Source organism: Phaethon lepturus, unplaced genomic scaffold (genome assembly GCF_000687285.1).
Source record: "Phaethon lepturus isolate BGI_N335 unplaced genomic scaffold, ASM68728v1 scaffold9656, whole genome shotgun sequence".
NCBI classification, from domain to species: Eukaryota; Metazoa; Chordata; class Aves; order Phaethontiformes; family Phaethontidae; genus Phaethon; species Phaethon lepturus.
Window position 1 is genome coordinate 18093 of NW_010545525.1, and position 20342 is coordinate 38434.

Consider the following 20342-nt stretch of genomic DNA (forward strand, 5'->3'; position numbering starts at 1 on the left):
CGCAGCTGCGTTGCCCTCTGCCCGCTCAGGACCTCTTCTGCCACAGGAAAAGGTCCGTAGGGAGAATGCAGCCTCTGTGCCTGACATCTTGGCGAGTCAGATCTTGAGCTGGCAGGGTGTTTTTTGTCTATGCTCAATTATTGTCATTGGGAAGCTGTTACCAGAGGAACTGTTCTGTAGTGATTTCGGCACTGGAAGAATCACAGGATGTACTTCTAGCTCAAAAATGAGGAATTTGAACCAGCCACACATGTGCAGTCGTACTGGGTGTTCTGTGTTATGTCAATGATGGTGAAGCTTTGCACAACAAAAGGAGTTCTCCAAGTATTCTATTTATTTGGATTTTTTAATGGGTAACAAGTATCTGCAGCCTCCAAGAACAGTACTTCATTACTGAATTTAGCAGTAGCTCAGCTGCCCTGCCCCAAACAGATTTTAACCTTGTGCTAGTTTGCCGCATTCACATCTAGGTTAGCCTTTATTCCTCACACAGGAGTCGATCCAGAACCAAAGGAATTAGGAGCATGAATACACAATTCCTTAATTGCTTCTGATCCTGGGAAGTGTAGTACTAAAATGTTAGGTAAGGACCTTTCATAGCAAAACGGCAAAAATGTAAATATTTAGAGCATGAACCATGAAAAACGCCTGCCACTTAGGATGATTTCTTAATGAAGCTGTGTTTTAGGCTTATTTGCGGGATGTAACCTTCCCCTCCTCCCCCCTTTTTTTTTTCCTTTCTCCTTTTTTCCCTGGATTGAGGTCTCTGACCGCTCGTTAGCGGAGGGGAGCAAAGATGGATATGCAGCTGCGAAAGATGATAGGCCTGGTGGAGCAGAGACAGTAGTCTGGGGAAAAGATGACAAAATGCTAGTTTGTGGGCTTCTGTTGTGGAAATAATCCCTACAAGCAGACAAAGTGCTTGTGTTTGGTGCAGTGATCGCCAGCAGGTAGTGGGTTGCTCCATAGTCAGAGTATTGAACAGATTTTTCTGACGGGCAGGGCAGAGGAGGATTTCTGTGGGTTGTAGCTTTTGCAGTCTCTCTGGGAATAAAAATACCTGAATTGCATATAAATACCTTTTGAAGAGAAGTTTTTCCAAATGTGAACGTAACAAAGAAAGGAGGCGAAATGTTCAAGCAATCACGTATATATATACTCCTGAATCTGAAGTGATTACCGAATTTCAGCAAGCTAATCAAAGAATGCTAAGGCTTATCTTAAAGCTAGCTGATGAATTGAAGACAAGTGAAAGAAAGAAATCTTATGGCTAAGAGAATTTTTGTGTACACTAATTACATGAATTCTCAGTAGAAGAAATACCAGTCCAGGAGGTTAGCATGTCTAATCCAAATTTTAAAATTTTTTTCACAGTCTAATAAAAGATATGGATAATGTCTCTCCTGAGAAAAATGATGTAAAAAGCTGTCCCCGGGACTCTGGATATGACAGCCTATCCAACAAGCTAAGCATATTGGACAAGCTCCTTCATACTCACCCTGTGTGGCTGCAGCTTGGTCTGAACGATGCCGAAGCCGTGGAAATTCTGCAGGCCCAGCCTCCTGGGGTAAGAAGTTACATTTCAATTTATTCGATGCAAGTGTTTAAAAACAACAACAATAACCCACAAACAAAACAAAACAAACAAAAAAACCCCACAAACCAACCAGCCAATATCCCACCCCCATTTCTTCCATGCTTTGGGTAATCCAGGTGAGGGCTTCCTGAGCGCTTGGCAGCTGGACCAGTTTGGAATGTGACCCATTACCTGGGCTGATACGTTGGAGGACTAGTTTGGGGTCCTCTGGAGCTGAGGACTAGACTGCTGCAATTACAGCTCCAAAGTTGGACCTTGTTGTATGTAACAGGTGTATTTCCCCCATAATGAGAAAGCAGTAGATAAATGGGAAATGTCAGCATTTTGTCCTTCACCGGTGCCTGCGTTAAAGCTGCTATGATGGAAACCAGACCCTGTCTGCTTGGATGGGGCTGATGGCATGTTTCTGATGCTGCCTCCATCCTGGTGCAGAAGGATTGCATGAACGGGCTGGTGGGACACAGTGGGACACTCCACCATCAGTCTTCTCCAGACTCTGCAGCTTGAGTTAAGGCTTGGGATTTGCTGCGTGTTCAACTGGAGAGCTCAGAGAAGGGCATAATGGACTTGGTATCACATGTCTGTGTTATACAGGGATGAGATGCTTTTCTAAATATTCTGCTGCCATTTTACACTAAGCTGTTGGACCTGATACAGTAACAGCTGGGTAGAATTCTGAGATGTCTTATACAGATTAGAGATCATGAAGTTGTTCTTGTTCCTCTTGTCTATAATCTTTCTCTTACTAAGGCATCTGTGATGAAGCTAAAACATGTCCTTTTGCCTTCTCCACAACAGATATTTCTGGTTAGGAAATCTGCAAGATTGCAGAAGAAAGTCATCTCTCTGCGTCTGCCCAGTGACTGTGGGTCCTGCCTAAAAGAATTTGCAATAAAAGAAAGCACATACAGTAAGTTTTGAGTTACATAATTTTCAGCTATTTCTCATCCTGTATGAGGAAGGAGCACTCTGCACTGGTGAAACCCGCAGCAGAAGGTGATACCCAAAGTCATGCAAATAGTGTTGCAGACTGCCTACAGTGCTGTCTAGTGCTGTCTTCGGAGGGCTCTGGGTCAGGCATATCCTGGAGAAGGAAAGATACTCAGAAATGTTTAAATCTGTGCTGGACGCAACTGGAATATTTCTTTTATGTATGTTGCTGAATCCAGGATTCACTGATTATTGTGGGTAGTTATCTTCTGTAGAAACACAGTCTATAATCCTGTCTGCTGTCAATGAAATGTCCTTGCATTTCCTTGTACTCAGGGGACTCTGCTTGGATGCAACTCTGTCATGAGCTCTCTCTGTCTACAAATTTGGGTGCAGTGGTTTGGTCTGTGTTTTGGTTTTTTAATGTAATAACTAGATGGAATTTAACCCTTTGGAACTGTTTCTGAGGCAAGATCAATGATTTTTCTTTTTTAATTCCAACTACATTTGTTCCCTGTTTTCTAATAGCAATGAGCGAATGTTAGAGTTCCAGTCAGTTTGCAAACAATACTGCCCTGGTCTCTTTAGAGGCAGGGTGTGAAAAATGTGTTTGAGGGATAGGAATGGAAAAAGGAAGCTGCAGCTGCTGAGTGTATGATGTGCAGCAACTGAAAGTGGAGCAAACGGTTCATTTTAACAAGAAAGTGAAAATTGGAGAAAATCATCAATAGTCATGGCAAAGAGAGGAGAAAACTATCAATGATGGTTGATCTAAGTGTGATCTAAGGCTGTGTTTGTGGGCTTGTTATGCTAATGAATTCCCTCTCCCATCTAGAAAATAAAATAATAATATATTGTCTTTCATGAATAAAATTTTACCACAAGGGGGAAGTATCTACTAACATTCTTACCCACCAGTCATAGCTGAGGTTTTAATTGTAGTCAGGGGTCTGAACACTCATCCTCTCTTAGCCTGCACCCAGACCACCTGCTTGCTTACTGTCTGCATCGTTAGTGTCTCTCTTAAAGACATCCCTTTTTCTGGGAACAGTGTAAAGGCTGGAAAGAAGATCAGTACCTGACTTGAATTTTTCTCTGGTTCATGTGCAGACTTTATAGTCAGTAGCACTGGAACCTTGGTGTGGGGGAGCTGGCCTTACAGCATGGAACACTGACAAAATTATGCCTTAGCTACTCACTGAGAAGTATTGCTGAGGTATCCAAAGCTGCTTGTGTGGCTTTTGGCTTTCTTCACCAAGCCTAGGAGCCTGCATCGTTTCAGCCCAGATGTCTGAAGTGTGTGCAGCAGTGCAAGTACTCCTTGGGAGATAAATTTCAGAAACGTTCCTCTGCCAGTGAAACAGCGATAGCGTGTGCACCACATCAGCTGCAGATTCACCCCTGTGATCTCGCTTTTCTAGCTCAGGGGTGGGCTGAAGCAATCACAGACTTTACATTTACTCCTTTGTAGAAGTTGTCTGAGGCTGCAAGTGATGGGCATTCATGTGCTTCAGGAACCTGTCTTACCCTACCCTTATTTCATAAATGCTCTTCCTTCTGTTCTGGATTCAGTCATGTCTAGAGGCAAAACATCTAGATTGTTTCACTCTAGGAGCTGCTTCTGCTTGGTATTTCTAGTCATTGCGTGAGATTTGTTACTGGAATCGGGGAGAGCTTAATGTAAGTGAAGTGGTAATCACTTCTATGTCATTACTACTGTGAACAAGTATTTATATCAATAAGAAGCAATGGTATGGAGCAGGAAAAAATGAAAGGCATTACTCGTGTCTTCCTCCTCCATTGTGCAAGGCAGTGGCATGAAGCAGAATTGTCTTTAGTTGTGTTTTTTTAAAAGGGTTTTCAGATTAAATGGTTTTCTTGAAGTGAATGAAAATTTATCATGTCACATTAGGTGCTAACACGTCTGGGGAGAGGGCAAGTGAGTAGGATGGAATGCAAGAGGAGGAAATAAGAGATTGAAATATTAGGTATATTAGTACCCTGGGCAAACAAAGCCTCAGTTATTGATTTATTGTCTATTAGCAAAATGTTGTGCAATTCTAATCACACTTGATCTGTGTCCGAGGAATTAGACCATGTGTGTGGAATACAAAAACAAACCCACCGCCAAGACTATCAGTATATTCTTGAAAATGCCTTTAGCAGAGATGTGCTCCTCCAGAAAAGATGCCAGCTCTTTTCTCTTAACCAAACAGTAGCTAGCTTGATGGTGCAAACACTAATTTTATGCAGAAATCTGAGATGCATTTTATTAAGGTTTTCTAAGAAATGGTGGATAGATGTGTGATTCTTTCCCTCTTGTAACTTTCTTTGCAGCATTTTCCTTGGAGGGGTCTGGAATAAGTTTTGCTGATTTATTCAGGCTCATTGCTTTCTACTGCATTAGCAGGTAAGATGGTGTTATGGTCTGAGTCGCATTGGCTAGGCTGTCTTGAAAAAAAAAAAGAGAATCTCAAGGACTTGGTTCAGCGTTATATTGATGTTGCCAATCTACAAATATCCCTGGGTAGTCTTGGAAGGTAATGGGAGAAATAAGAGATGAGAATCTGAAGCAAGTCTCTCTGTCTGTCTTGGTACTGATTACTGGAAGGCTGGTGTGATGATGCCTGCCCAGCTGTGAGGTGTTGCCGAGTTGAACTCTACTTTAGCTGATACCTTGTAATGCTTTCTTGACTGCTCTGTAACTCATTTAGTAAGCACCATAAACTATCTTGCAATGTCCATTTCTTGGAATTGCTAGTAAAAAGCATCTTTGGAGCATAATGGCAAAATATCGGATGACAGTGTAGAATATGGCAACTGAGAGATGTGGATGTAAATTGTGAACAACAAAAATGGCCTCATCAGCTTTCCAGTTTATGGTTGCTCAGCTTGTTTTCCAGGTATTATGCAGATTAAAAATAGCTGATGTTTTTTATCTTTTAAGTTGTTTTCAATTTGACTTTAGTTTACTGGTGAAAACTTCCAGACTGATGCTCAAGCCTTACATTTACTTTCAAGTGAAACTAGGCAATAAAAATATCCTACAGAGATTTGCTAACATGACAGGAAATGGTGCTATTTTAGACTTGGCTTTGGTAAGTCATGAGGGCATTATAGGAGACCTGATCATAGGAAGTAGATTTGGATTCAGGGATAACAAGTTCAATTCATGCAAATTAAATGAAAATGTAATTTCAGGTAGATATGTAACAAACCTCAGTTTTATAAACCTCTGTTTTATAAATGTGTGGACGTAGCACTTCAGGACATGGTTTTGTGGGCACGGTGGTGTTGGGTTGATGGTTGGACTTGATGATCTTAAAGGTCTTTTCCAACCTTAATGATTCTGTGAATTTCTGTGAAATTTATCCACGGACAGGACACGGCCAAACTGCATGTCTGCATGTTTTCTGAAGGAAGCGGGGAGAGGCAGCTTTGATGGTCTTGGTCCTTTTACTGCAATGCGGTTACCAATTAGTGCCTACAGTGGTGATTTTCTGGTGTGGGAAATGCTCACCAGGGATGTACTTAGGTAGCCATGCTTACTGTTTTTGTTTGTGGGTAGAGAAACACCTAGACCCCCTTTGTGGCCTCCATTTTGCCGAGCTGTACATGCATGTGATGAAAGATACCACATAGGTAATTGGTCAGCACTCAGATGAGAAATGAGCTGAAACTGCATTTAAAAGCAGTTTAATGACGAGAGATTCCTTATCTCGTTATGCTCTCGGTTCTGCGCGCTAGCCAGGCTCTGGTGAATTCCCTCGAAGTGCCTACAGGGAGCATGCAGCAAATGTAGGTTTCTTTGCATTAGTTAATCCCGTTTCTTTCGCTGAAGGCTGCACATGGCTTCATGTTTGCTAAAAGTAAGCCCACAAACACACGGTAGCTTGTTGCCTTGCTCGTGAGTCTCATAGCTGAGAGTCTCTCTCTGCAAAGTGGCTTTAATTTTCTTAACGGTATTCCATCAGCCAAGTGTGACTTTAGTATCCTGATGCAGCCAGGCCTCCCATTCAGGAAGCACACACAAAACTGCATGAGCAGGCACTTCACCTGTTTGTTGTTCGGTTCCTTTTCTTGTTGCCCTTTGGGGAAGGGGAAAGCAGTGAAAAGAGTGGTGAACACAACTTGGACGTGGTGTTAAAGCTTTCCTAGTGCATTGTCTTAAATGCAACTTTAGCTGCAAACCCATCCACAGATACCAGTAATAAATACTACGTCAGCTGCAAACCTGTCCAAAGATTTCAGTAAATGAAGCTCATTCTTTGATTGTGGATATGCTTTTGGAAGCAGATGCTTATTTCCCCATTCACTGGAGAAACATCCTAAGTGTTTCTGTTTGCCTAATGTTTCTTAAGTGGCAGCATCTACCCAGCATCCTTGTCCTCTTCAGGCAGCAGCCTAGGATTGCTGGAGGCGCAAGAAGAAAATGTATAGACTTCTTAGGGAAGTTGATACATAGTTATCATGAGAAAGAGAGAGAGAACTGTTTGGTACATAACAGCAAAACCAGGAGGAATTCCTAAATCCGGAGGGGATTTCTTGCAATAGACACCCAGTCAGTTTGTATGAGTTGTCAAGTGTTACCTGTGTTTGTACTGAGTCTGTGATGATGTTCTAGACTCTAGCTTATCTGTGGTAGGATGTTGAAAGGATCTTTTCAAATACTTTTTAGCTAGTGTTTCAGCTTGGTTTGAATTTGTGTGGCATTGTGAGATCCTGTTTTTTCTGCAAGTTAACATACAATATAGAGAATATTTATGTGATAAAAGCCCACTATCTGTCTGTGCTACAACAGACAGTTGCCTTGTTCTCAGCCTTAAAAAAAAAAAAAAAAAAAAATTATGTTGGCACCAGTTGTATGTAGGATTCCTGTGTTCCATTTGTTCTCATTTACTCTTAATTACATAGGTAACTCTACTACAGGTTTTGCAGTTTAGCATCCACTGTTGTTTGAAGGTGTATCTGTACCAATTTGGCAGGCAAGAGGTACAGTATTGATTGATGGTAATACTCATACATGTACATATGGTTAAGTAATGTTGTCCCTTAAAATCTCTGTCTAAAAGTTTTTTACACTTTTTTACACTGCATTTGGCTTATTTTGTTCACGCATTCATGCATCTCCCTTTGCAAACAACTATTGAACTTCTAGCGTGCAGTGAAGAAAAACCGTATAGACTTTGTTAAATGAAGCACTTTCAACCTAGGGCAGAGTAGTACCAAAACATCTGAGTTTAGAAATTTAGGGTAGCTGCTCAAGTGCTCAAATTTTTATTCTGACAATTGGAATGCAGCTTTGAGAGCAATCAAGAGCATATTCAGAGAATAAGAAGCTTCACTGAAGGGTTAAGGGCAGATAACACTTTTGCATCTCATTGATATGCTTGTAAAAGACACAGGTGTAACAGCTTCTGCTGTAGTGGGAAAAAATACTGGATGGCTCTGTGGAAATGAGCCTGTGTGGAAATGAGAGTCCTGGAGACTTGACTGTCATTTGCACTTCAGGCTGCTTTCCAACGTAAAAGAGCCCTGGGGCTGGTAATGTTTTCACTGTGTGTTGTGTGTTTAGGGCTCTCGCTACCTGACATAGCTCAAGCAGAAAGTAAGAATCGGAGCTCAGCCACTGCCAGTGTTGAAAACAAATGCTTTTAAAACTATAGATGTTGTTGTGAAAAACGTAATTGTTTTTGTCTTTGACAACAGGGATGTCCTTCCATTCACCCTGAAGTTGCCTCATGCTGTTGCTTCAGCAAAGACAGAAGCTGAACTTGAAGAGATCGCTCAGCTCGGACTGAGTAAGTAGTTCTCGACATAGATGTCATTCACTGCAGGATTGTTGTAAGCTTGAAGAAATAGTCTGTATCAGTGGTCAGTGATGATCCACATTTCATTTAGAAAAGCAGCTTGTCTTATTGGGAAGGCCAAACCTTGTCCTTGCCAAACTGTGACCTTGGTGCTCTTCCTTCCTTCTGTGATAATTTTGTTAGTGCTGTTTCCTTCCTGCCTTCTCCTCTCCCCTCTCTGGGCAGCCCTTGGGCAAAGCAAGTCTTAGAGTCCCCAGGCAGAGGTTTGATGTAGCTTTTCCTCCGAGGGCTTATGTTGGTTCCAGGCTTACATAGCAGGCACTAGTTCGATAATTTGCTGGAGTTGCCAGGAGAGTGTAGGAACTGAGGACCACTGTTAATAAAATTTATGTTCAGATTGACATGTGATCATAGAGTGGTGATTTTTGAGATCAATGCAATAGCATATTGATAAAAGGAGGAGTGTATACACAAGATCTGCAGAATGTATCCATGCACATTGATTTGGTGAAATTTTTAAAGTAACAAAAGACGATGCAAGGACATGTGCTCGCATCACTTGCCTGCTACAACCAAATACAGGCTCATTGTAAAACATACCTTGAGCTTGCAGGGGACGCAAAGCCTGGTGGGATCTGAAACGCGAGCTCCACCCAGATAACTGTTGAGCAACTCCTGTGAAGTGCTGAATGGCCTCATTTCCTTTTGCAGGAAGGGAGGGTTGACTGTTGGCAGTCTTTTTCCTCGTAGATTTTTGAATTGTCCCAATAGATTGTTGAATCATCTTCGATTTAGGAATGGATCCTCACTAAATCAGAGTGTTAGCATGAGGATCTCTGGAACTATTTGGTGCGACTTTTCAGCAAGGCCATACACAGGGAAGTATTGCACTGCTTTGCATTTTGTTTTGCTGCAGTAGCAATGCAGTTCAGGGATTTGTTTTAGAGAGGAGAAGAATGACTTCTGCACTGCTTATCTACAAGTTTAGGTAATTGGATGAAAGTATGGATTTTCATGGGAATAGAGGAAAACATGGAACTGTTGATCAGGTGAATGCTTGGATGGGGAGAGAAAAAAAAAAAGGCTTGATTGGGGTACAATGTAGTGAAGATGATGTCTGTGACACCTGGAAGCCTTAGATTAACATTAGGTGACTTTCTCCATAGGAGATAATAGTGGTGGTGTTGAGCAAGCTCTCCAGACTAACCACTCTGTCTTTGTCCTTAGTTAGTACCTGAGAGCACCATGGCCTACTTGCTGCAGAGTTAGCCTTGCTTTTGAACAGTCTGTCTGCATTGTGTGTGTTGTTTCTTTAAGCTAATACATTTGGAAGCTGAGGAGAAGACTGGTGGATCAGTGCCTGTGTGGTTGGCATATTTGGGATCCATTACCTACTATATGCTAGATTAAGATCACAGTTTCAGTGAGCAAAAACTAGACAACAAAGTTGAGATTCTGATGGAGTTTTAGGTGTGCACATGCAAAAGAGCACACCAGGAAGTTAGCCCCTCAACTCTGTGGAGCTAAGAGATGCCTTAAAAACTCCCAAGGGCCTTTCCTGTTAAATGTGAGCTTTCCTTAAGCAACACTTAGGCGCAAAACACCCTGGTCTGAGCATGGAGGGTTGTAACTCGTGTCAGAGCTCTGTTATGTGGTAGGCTTAGAGGGAGAGCTGCACAAGGCAGGTCAACAGCATCTAGCCCAGCAAACCACATCAGGAAGAACCGGTGGTAAAGGGTTCAAGACTCTTGCTGACCTCTAAGGTTTCACGTGCTGAACAAAAGATTCCCTCTCTTGGTCAGTCTTGTGTTTTACCTGCAGCAGTGCTTACATCATGTGTGTTTGCAACAGCCCATGTGCCAGGCACACTGGCCAGGCTGCTGAGGGATGCAAGCAGGATGTGAAGTCATGGAGCTGGAAAAAAACAGCAGCGTTGCATGAGTATGTAGAGAAATATGTCTGTGCCTACATATGTTCTCTGGCCATGGCCTGTCACCAGGGGCTATTTCCTGTCTTCTGCCCTGTAGGCAAGACACAGCTGCCAGGCATGGACCCTGTTGTGGAGTGCTTGGCATTTCTGCAGTTGGGCCCAGGTGTCATTGCTCAACAGCCCAAAGGAGGCATCTTGACACTACAGGAAAAGGGGCCATGTCAAGATTGGCAAATTTTAGCAAAATCTCCCTCCTCTGGTATTCCTCCCTCATTTCAGTCCTATTGGTGTCCTCAAGGGCTTGTTTGGTTTCAATCATTATACTTTCAGGAGCTGATGGGCTTTACTATTGACTCAGTTTCACAAACATGCTGGGACAGGTGTGGAGGCTGCAGCTGAAACTTTCTGGTTTAGCACAGCTTTTCTACACTGCTGGTGTGGGACTGCACATTCAGTGTATTTATGTGCTGATGAGTGTCTAAAACCTCAGCTAAACTGTGTCACGGTTGCAAAGGCAGGGCCCCAGGCCAGTGCTCTTAGACACGTGAGCGTTTGGTCTGCTTGGCTAAAGATATGTGTGCACCCACCACAGCAAAATGTGGGCTGTCTTTTCAGGTGTAGTTTCATCTGTTCACTATCAAAAGAAATGAAATCAAAGTTTTTGTTGAGTTGCCATAAGTGGCCATCAGCTGGTGTAAATTAGCCTAACTGTTGTCTTGAACGGAGTGAGCTTATTAATACCAGCTGAGAATCTAGGCTTATTTCTCCTGAGTGAGATGCTAGTGAGCAGTTTATGTTCATTTCAGTCTCAAGTTGGCAAGAATTACTGTGTTAGTCTCCATTCCTTTTCTGGTTCTTGGTTTATTTTTAAGCTTAGTTCAGTGGGCTGATTTGAAGCTATGCATTGGTCGTGATATTTATAAATGAGTGAAAACAGCCCTAGGAGCGTAGCATGCAGTTATGTCTGCTGGTGCTTTAAGAGGTTCACTTGGAATTTTTTTTTTCCCTTGAATTAACAAAAGCTTGTCTAGATTTCTTAACACTTGAAACTGGTGATGTTGAGCTGAATGTTCTGAAAGCTATCTGCGTGCTGTTTTGCGTTCTTACGTTAACGCAATGATGATTTTCAGACTTTTGGAGCTCCCCGGCTAACAGCAACCCCCCGGATCCTTCACCTCCCTGTAGGCCTGTGCCTTTGGACAGTGCTTGTAAAGACTCACGTCAACTCTGCCTTATAAATGGAGTGCATTCTATACGAACCAGAACGCCTTCAGAGCTGGAGTGCAGCCAGACCAACGGAGCGCTGTGTTTCATTAATCCCCTCTTCTTAAAAGTGCACAGCCAGGATGTCAGTGGAAGTCTGAAAAGGCAGAGCCCAAGAACTCAAGACGTGAATGGCACAGCGAGGCCTCGCTCCCCGCCGCCCCGGCCGCCACCTCCTTCTATTAATAGCATCCTCACGAGTCCACAGCTTTCCAGGACTATAAAGCAGGCGAGCATGCCAGAAACAGTCAACCATAAGAAAGAGAGAGGCTTGGATTTGCTGCAGAATAAACCAACCCCTATTCCGCCTCCTCGGCTGAAGAAGCAGGCTGTTTGCTCAGAGGTGGAAGGTGGCTCAAAGACCACAGCAGTAATTCGACCTGGCTGCAGCTCGGTGCGTGTGCCCAAAGCTGCTGGCGTTCCAGGTGAAGGCCTGCCTGAGTCGGCTCCGGCAGCTGCCAAAAAGACGGTAGCTACCAGCTCTGAGTCACACATACCGTGGAATGGAGGCAGGCAGAGACTGAGCGACATGAGCATTTCCACCTCCTCGTCCGACTCGCTGGACTTTGATCGGAGTATGCCGCTGTTTGGCTATGAGGGGGACACGAACAGCAGCCTGGAGGATTTTGAGGGGGAAAGCGACCAAGAGAGCATGGCACCCCCTTTGAAGCCCAAGAAGAAAAGAAACAGTTCTTTTGTTCTCCCCAAGATTGTGAAATCTCAGCTACGGAAAGTTAGTGGAGTTTTCAGTTCCTTCATGACCCCTGAAAAGAGGATGATCAAGAAAATTGCCGAGATGTCCCAGGACAAACGCACTTATTTTGGATGCCTAGTGCAGGACTATGTCAGCTTTCTCCAGGAAAACAAGGAGTGCCATGTCTCGAGCACTGATATGCTGCAAACGATTCGGCAGTTCATGACCCAAGTCAAGAACTATTTGTCCCAAAGCTCTGAACTTGACCCCCCAATCGAATCGCTGATTCCCGAGGACCAAATAGGTAAGAAACACTGTCCTATGTTTTGGGGGAAGGTGAAAATGTGTAATCTGTGTTTATCGTGATAGTCTTTGTGCCAGTTTGGAAAGGTGGGGTTGACTTTGCTAGCAGAGTTGGAGCCATTGAGCATCTGAGTCTTAAAACAAAACAACTCCACACCCCTTAAAGTTACCCTTAAAATAGCTGCAATGTGGACTTTTTACCTGTGATGATTACTTTTTTTTTTACTTCTGTACTGTTGACAATATGTAATCCTTTAGTTGCTGGCACATGTGTATTTTTCCCTGAATTGGGCTGAAATAGTTCTCAATGCTTGGACCAAAACTCTGCCAATTTTAACCATATGAATTGTAGCCGTAAAACTAGAATTTAGTCAAAAGCAGTGACGGTTAAGAGCAGAAAGGCATTTCACAGCAACTTACTTTTCTAGTTCTTCCTAACATTCAATCCCAGCAAAGCTGCACTGTCCCTACACTTGAAGCTAAATAAAAAGATACCCGAGAGTTTTGTAAAACAGATAAACAAATGTGTGCAAGAGAGAGGAAGGGGCTGCTAATTTCAGGCTTTCTATACCTCTGTTATGTGTACATGTTTATAAATGGTTGCAGATGAGCTATATGTTTGAATACATATTATAACAACAGAGGGAGACTTGTGTATTCAGAAAAGTGAAATCATTATCGCTGCATAAAGTCTCACTGCCCCTCTGTCTTGCTGAGTCTGAGCAGTATTTGTGAAAGAGCCTATAAGCCACATTTAGGAGGTAAACATCCCTCAGGGCAGAATATTTTCCTTGTGAGCTCACTTGAGTCCTAATTTGCTTGTTTTTCTCCTGTACCCCAGTGTCACAACAGTTGGCCCAGTGCAAAATTGGCAGATAGTTTTTTCTCTGGGACTAGAGGGTGATTTTTAGGTTGATACTTGGGTCTGTCCTTGACTGAGAGGAAGTATTCTCATGTAACCTCAACTTCATTTATAAAGTCAAGCAAAAGTAACAAGCAGTGCTAAAGCAAATATAACACTACGAAGAATGTCCTTGAAATCGAGACTGTTTCAAAGACATGTAATGTTCTCACTACAATAATAAAGAATATTATGTGGGTGTTAATGTGGAAGAAAAAAGCAGCGATTTGAGCAGTGGTGCAGGTACATTTTTGCCTGGATTTCTGCAGTGTACTGGGTTTTCGACAAAGAAATAAAGATCTGGTTTGCTTGTGACTTGGTGAAAGCTTGGTTTGACTTGTACTTTTCATCGTAAGGGTGTGGTTAAATCGGGCTGCGGGTCTCTGAAGACTGGCAAAACGCTGTCTGCTTTTTAATGTTCCGGTACTTTGGAGTAGCATATGCTGTGAAATATAATAACTAAACTACACTGGTTTTCTTCAGCGACTGAAAGTCTGGCTTTGATCATGTGATTAAATGCAATTAATTTATAAAGCAGGATAGTTTAAACAAAGGAAGAGCTTGCTTTTGAATCATCCACTGCCTGTGGCTCGAGCCTGCAAACAACCACAACAGTGGATCAGGAGCATCAGATGTTGCTGATCTAAGCAGATAACTATGTGACAGCAAGATTTAGTCATCCCTATAGAGAGCTTTTTATGGTGTAGCCCTGCCTATTATCCGCAGTTTTGCTTGACTATTTCAGTACGGAATTGCAGCCTGAATTTTAACTTTGTGAGCAGTCACTTATCCTCTCTTGTCAGTCTGCGCTTCTGTGGTGCAGGTTTTTCCTCTCGGCGTGTCAGCCTCGGGCTGGATGCATGCTGCTGGGAAAGCACTCCTTCCTTCTGTTCATCACGTGCCGTCCCACGGCGGTGGTGAGTCAGTGCCGCAGCTCAGAGGCTCCGATCGGGCCCGGTGAGCGCCGAGTTGGAGCGGGCCAGAGCGGCCGTCCCTGCCGGGCAGTCGCAAAGAGGCGCCGGGCGCACTTGTGTAATAGCAGCTTCATGCTGTGACCCGACCCCGCTGCTGCTGCCGGCGGGGGAGGGGAAATTTTCATGCCTCTCTGCTCCCTGGGCCCGTCCTGCCTCTGTGGAGAGGAGCTGGAGACAGTGTTTGCTGCCTCCTCCCACCCAGCAGAAGTGTCGGTGCTGGTCGCCTGTTCTGGGGAGCCAGACTTCACCTTATCCTGCTGTGGCCTCCTGGGTTTCAGTACGTGCTAGAGCAGCAACCCCCAGGCTTCGTGAAGCCCTTGCTGTTTGGGACGTTCCCCTGTGTCTGTGTAATGATCTTTGCGGTAGCGTAGCTTTTCTTACAGAACTGCATCACAGACTTCCCAGACTCTTGCAAGCAAAAGACTGCTGTGGGAGATCTTTTAAGTTTCCCAGACAGGGGCCATGTCAAACTGTTATCTTCTACCAAATCATCGGGGGAATGTGCATCAGTGTTTCTAATTATTCCTGACAGATGCCTCCTAATCTTAGCACTGAGGCGGTTAACCCTTCCAGAAAGAATGGGATTTCCAGCCTTGGGACAGAACCAAGACTAAGGCACATGGCTTTTTATTGTTTAAGGACAAATGCAAAGTTTGTTTTTTTTTTTTTTTAAGATGTCCACACCTGACTATGTATCCACAGAATAAAGACCTGGACTGGTCAGAGGAGACCCTGGTAGTCCACAGCTGCTTGAACGGCAAATGTTTGGGCGTTTTTGTTTGTGTTTCTTCTTTTCCTGGCTGTGAACAGAGAGGAGCCAAGCCGATGGTCATCAGTTCACCAGGTGATCACCAGGCGGGATCTAACACCTGAACAACTTCAGTCTGAATGCCCAAATCTGGGCCTAGCCCAAGAAATGACTGGTTTAAGTAATTTGGCAATAAGGTATTAACCAATAGTGTGGGAAGGTGCCTAAACAATACTGCCCATTATTTGTTTTGGTATTTCTAATCTGTAACAGATTTTAAAATGTTGAAAGTTAAAAGAGGCTTGGAGAGAAGGTGTTGGCCCTTTACTGGCAGGACGTGTCACAGGGACTCGGGTCTGTACGGAGGAGTCACGGGCAGGTGGAGCTGGAGGCTGTACAGAGGACCGTGTCCCGTTCCCCACGGGAGCCGATGTGCCAGCTGCTCTGAGGGAGGCTCCTCTGAGCAGTGCTTTTACCTTTGTATTCCTTGTGCTGAGAGGCAATGTTTTAATTCTGTTCTTAGGAGATTTTATCATGATAGCTTTAAGGCTGTTTCCCACTTAGAAAGATACTTTTAAACCTGGTCTCCATAGGACTGGTGATGCCCTTCTCCCACCCCTGCCATGATACCACATGTGGTTTTTTTTTTTCTATGTGAACTCTCTGCTTTATCATCCAAATTCTTAATGAAAATACTAGAGACACTGAAGCCCAGGGCTGACCCCCATGGTACCTCTTTTGAAATAGCTGTCTTGTTTGACAGTCAGCCGTTGATAATTGGGCTCTCAGTGCAGTATTTTATGCACCCGTTCATGTACTCATCTTACAGTAATTACAGCAAGACAGTCTTTCCCTTGTTTCCTTACAGGAAAGTTGCATGAAGTAGGGTTATGGGTCTTAAAGGTTAAGATACAGCCCACCCCCTGCTCCTATCTTCTTCACTGATCCAATTATTCTCTTAAAGGGATTAGAATGGTATGCCATTATTTCTTCTTGAAAAACTCGTGTTGGCTGTTTTTTAGCACTGTGTTACTTTTTAGGTGCTTGTACATTTGTTTTGGCGTCCCGCCACCCTACCCTGTTGTTCATCCTAGTATCTTTTTATGTTGAGTTGAGGCTGACCGACGTGTCCCCCAGCGTTCCCCCTTTCACTACGGGAGCAGGGGGATAGGGCAAGTAAGAAGCAGTGCTAAAAGCGCTGAGCAGAGGATTTGGTTCTCCCTTTCCCAACCATCCAAAGCTTTGATTTGCATTGTGACTTAGTCCCTGTTCCTTTATTACTATTTCTGTAAGAGAGGACATGTGTTCACCACACAGCCATAGTGTGAGTTTTAATTAACCCACAGCTGATTAAAGCAAAACAAACCTAGCACAGGTGATTCGGTGATTCATTGGTGTGTTTTATGTAGGTAAAATGCAAGGAGGTTTACCCTACAGACCTTTCTTCCTTCATCGTTCAACTGCTGCCATCGCTGCTTATCCGTCGCCTACCTCAGTCCTACCTCTTTCTTTTGGGGTTGTGCAGATGATCAAGGAATGTGGGTTGTGTGAGGTCTTGCTTTTAAAGTCTTCCTCCTTTGGAGGAGATGCCCTTGTCTGCACCATGGACTAGGCCTGTGTCACTGCAGACATCCAGCAAGAACTGGTCACTTGTCATCCTGACATGAGTTGTCTTAAAATAGATCCGTATCAGTCGTGCCAGTCTGTGAACATGGAAGATAATAGGAAAATGGAAACAAAGCAAAGGCAGTGCAGTCAGGTGTCCTGCACGTACAAGCCGTGGTGTTCAAAAACAACCTTCTGCTTTCAGCCTCCCAAGCGACATTACCTGTGCAGGACCGTGCCTTTTTGTGACGGCTCCCACGCTCGCTCAGTCTTTTACTGAGCCCTTCTTTCAGTGATGAATGATTTGGCCATTGTAGATGATGAACAGGGCTTGTGTGTAAATCCAGGGACTGGAATCTCAACAGGTAATCTCCGTGGAGCAACAGCAGTTGGTAACAGGTAAACCGACAGCCTGGAAGAGGTGAAAGCGCGCCTGCAGTTGCAGGCAACGAGGGCTGTAAAGAGGCTGTGTGAGGACAGTTGTGATGACTAATGTGTTGTCCTCTCTAGATGCAGACTTGCGTGGTTTGCAGCAAAACAAAATAGCATGTCAGCACAGGATACAGATGTGTTTCCACAAGTCACAACGAAACTAGCTGGCTGGCCTTCACAATTCATTTATCAGAGCATTTCCAGTTCCCATTTTGAGGCTAGAGGCTAATTATAGGTATCATTTTAGGAACACTACATGGTGCTCAGCTCAAATGATACTCAATTTAAAAAAAAAAATCTGAAGAGTGTCTGTTTTGGTTTTGGAATATTAAGCATCCCAGAAGGATATTTGAAAACACTGTGTATGGTGAAGTAAACGGAGAATTTTTGTTGCCAATTTGGATCTGAGAAATATACAGAGATATTAACGCAGAGGACCAGTCCTCAGTTCACAACTTAGATGCTGATTTGCCTGGGAGACCCTCCTATGCTTTTTCTATGGCCATTAGAAGTTAAACAGTGAAAGCTCCTGCTGGCTGGGAATTGTTTTGTGGGATCAAATCCGGAAAGACCTTTCTCTGAAAGGGGCCAGTAACAGCAGATCAGAAGACAGGGTAAATAGCTGGATGGTCTGATCCCAAACATGCTTACAGGTGTCTTGTGACACTGAATATTGGCCTAAGACCCAGCTCACAAGAAATGCTGTCCTTCCAGGCTTTAATAAGAATATAAATATTTATAGGTTTTATATTAATTAGGATATATGTGGGTGGTGTTATTGACGGTTAAAAAGTCTAGTCCTTATCAATCTTCCTATGCTATTGGCCTCCTCAGCTTGCTAGAATTTGCCACTTTTTAATTTGAGGGCAGAACTCCGTGGTTCTTATGTCTGTGCTAAGAATTCATAAGGGAGAAGAAAAAGTGTTATGTGGTTTTGTGGTGGTTTTTTGGTTGTTTTGTTTTGTGTTTTTAAAACAACAACAACAAATTTTGGAGACACTGTCATATCTTGGTCGCTTCCTTGTTTGCTGGCTAATTGTGTGCAAACATGCTGTATTAAAATGACAGTTTCTCTGGGTCTACCCTTACCAAGTCGAGGCAGTTAGTATCTCTTTGGAATCACAGCTATATGTCCTTTATTTAATTTGTCTCCTTTTACCTGTAATGCAGTCACTGAACAGCACTGAAGGATGCTTTACTAAATATCCCATCCTATTTTTATTTACCTGATTGCGTTAACAGCACAGAAACCATTAGGAATGGCCTTCAGCAAGAAATACTTGTCTGTGCGGAGCTTTGAGCACAGCCACCTGAGTTATCTGCTCTCTTCCTCTGTGCTGCTTCAAATCGATTTAAGTTCCCAGAGAAATTGTGGAATGTGATTGAGTAAATTTGGAAGCAGTTTCCAGGCGCTGCTTTCGGAGCCCGTGACCAATGGCAGATAGGAAAGAATGCCTCCTCGCTGTCTTGCACAGCCGTAAAAACCTGCACAATTAGTCTGTATGGGAAGCTGTAGGAGTGGCACTTGCTTATTAAGGGTTGAGGGCAGAAGACTTAAGGCTTCCCCTTCTTGCCTGGCCCCAACCGAGGACTGGGGCTCCGTGGAGGAATTTTCTCTCCCGGCAGCATGCAGTTCCTGTAGTCTCTGAGCAGGGACCCCGTCTGCAGCTCCCTCTGTACTGATGCTGCGGGCAGCAGCTGAACCAGCTCCAGCCTGGAGCCTATAGGGATGAGTCACAGAAGCATATTGAGTTTTCCCATCTCCCATCCCAGCCTAGGTGCTCCCTCAGTACCTGACCAAGGGCTCTGAGGATCCATGCTGAACTCTTTACAATTTATCGAGCCTCCTGTGACCAAATGTGGTGGTGACCTCCCCTTATTGAGATGAAAGGTGGTGACGCTAACTATGTACAGAACATTAGTGAAAGCCTGTGGGAGTTAAAATTTCGTGGGGAAAGAGAGTTCTCTCACTTAACATAATGTTTGGCAGCACCTACTGCTTTAATTTTGACTTAAACAAGACCAAGCAGTCAGAATGCAAACTGCACAGGTGTTCTGCTTTACAAGCAAAGCAGCTGGTGTGTTTGCCATTTAAAAAACTGAACAGGCAGTAGAAATGAAAGCAGCAAGCTGAATTGTCAAAAAAAAAAAAAAAAAATCAGTGAAGCTAGCAAGGAGCTAAGTTGTTGTACCCTTTAGAAACTTAGTTAGCTAACATACCTGTGGGTGAGAGTTGTGCATTTTTCTTGGTGAAGAAATATTTCTGCCCCATGAGCCCTGAGGACAGCCCTGATGGCAGGGAGAGGCGGTTTCTGCCACTGCGCAGAAGGGTGATGCTTCTGCTTTCCTTACTGAGTTTGGTAGTGCTGTCAGTGGTAATTGTGTGGCTTTGCTAAATACAACAGATACGGATCAGTCATTTGAAATGTTGCCACGTGTTATGTATAATTGGTGTCTCTGGTCCGGTGGGAAGCTGGATCCACCCTTCGTGCTGTGTGACAGGCCATAAAGAACACGTCGGACTGGTTATGCCTTGACTGGTGGCCACGGGGAAATCTAGAAAATCAGAGGGCAAATGCTGCTCCTCACGTTCACTCTTTCTCCCTTCCAGCAGCTTTCATAGTCTCCGTTGTGAGAGAGAGCCCAGATGGATTTAAAGCATCTGGGAATGAAGCAGACACGGCTTTGCCAGCTCCGTCAGGGTCTGGAGGGGAAAACAGCAAGAGAAGCTACAGGAGCCCCTTCAGAATTGGGGTGGGGAGGTGGGAGCTCCCAATAGTTGGATATTTGGGAATTGCATGCAAGACAAACACAGAATAAATGCTACAATATGAAGCGAAGGCACCATAAGAGGAGTGTGTGAAGGGTGTGTTTGTATGGAAAAGAGAGGTATGAAGACCCAAAAGGAAAAATGGCTGAACACAAGGATAGAATAAATGAAGGCATAAAGCAAAAGCAAGAAAACAGGAGGATGTAATGCTTGTTTGTAGGGTGTGTATAAATCCTAAGCCTCAGAAATCGTCTGCAATTAAAAAAAAAAAGGGGGGGCGGGGAGGGAGAAAGAGACTGTGGTCTAAGAAAAATACGTAAGAACAGGCAAAGAACCTGGAAAGGGCATGAGGTGTAATGAAACTTCAATGAGTCACCACTACAAG

General features: G+C 43.8%; 1 protein-coding gene across 1 annotated transcript in view; it reads left to right on the plus strand.

Moving 5' to 3' along the window:
* RIN2 (Ras and Rab interactor 2) overlaps positions 1–20342 on the plus strand; it is a 35147-nt gene that overhangs the window by 5153 nt on the left and 9652 nt on the right. The window contains exons 2-6 of the mRNA XM_010288977.1: positions 1375–1567; positions 2396–2507; positions 4865–4937; positions 8237–8328; positions 11398–12528. Coding sequence (XP_010287279.1) covers positions 1375–1567; positions 2396–2507; positions 4865–4937; positions 8237–8328; positions 11398–12528 — 1601 coding nt within the window. The remainder of the gene's footprint in view (positions 1–1374; positions 1568–2395; positions 2508–4864; positions 4938–8236; positions 8329–11397; positions 12529–20342) is intronic.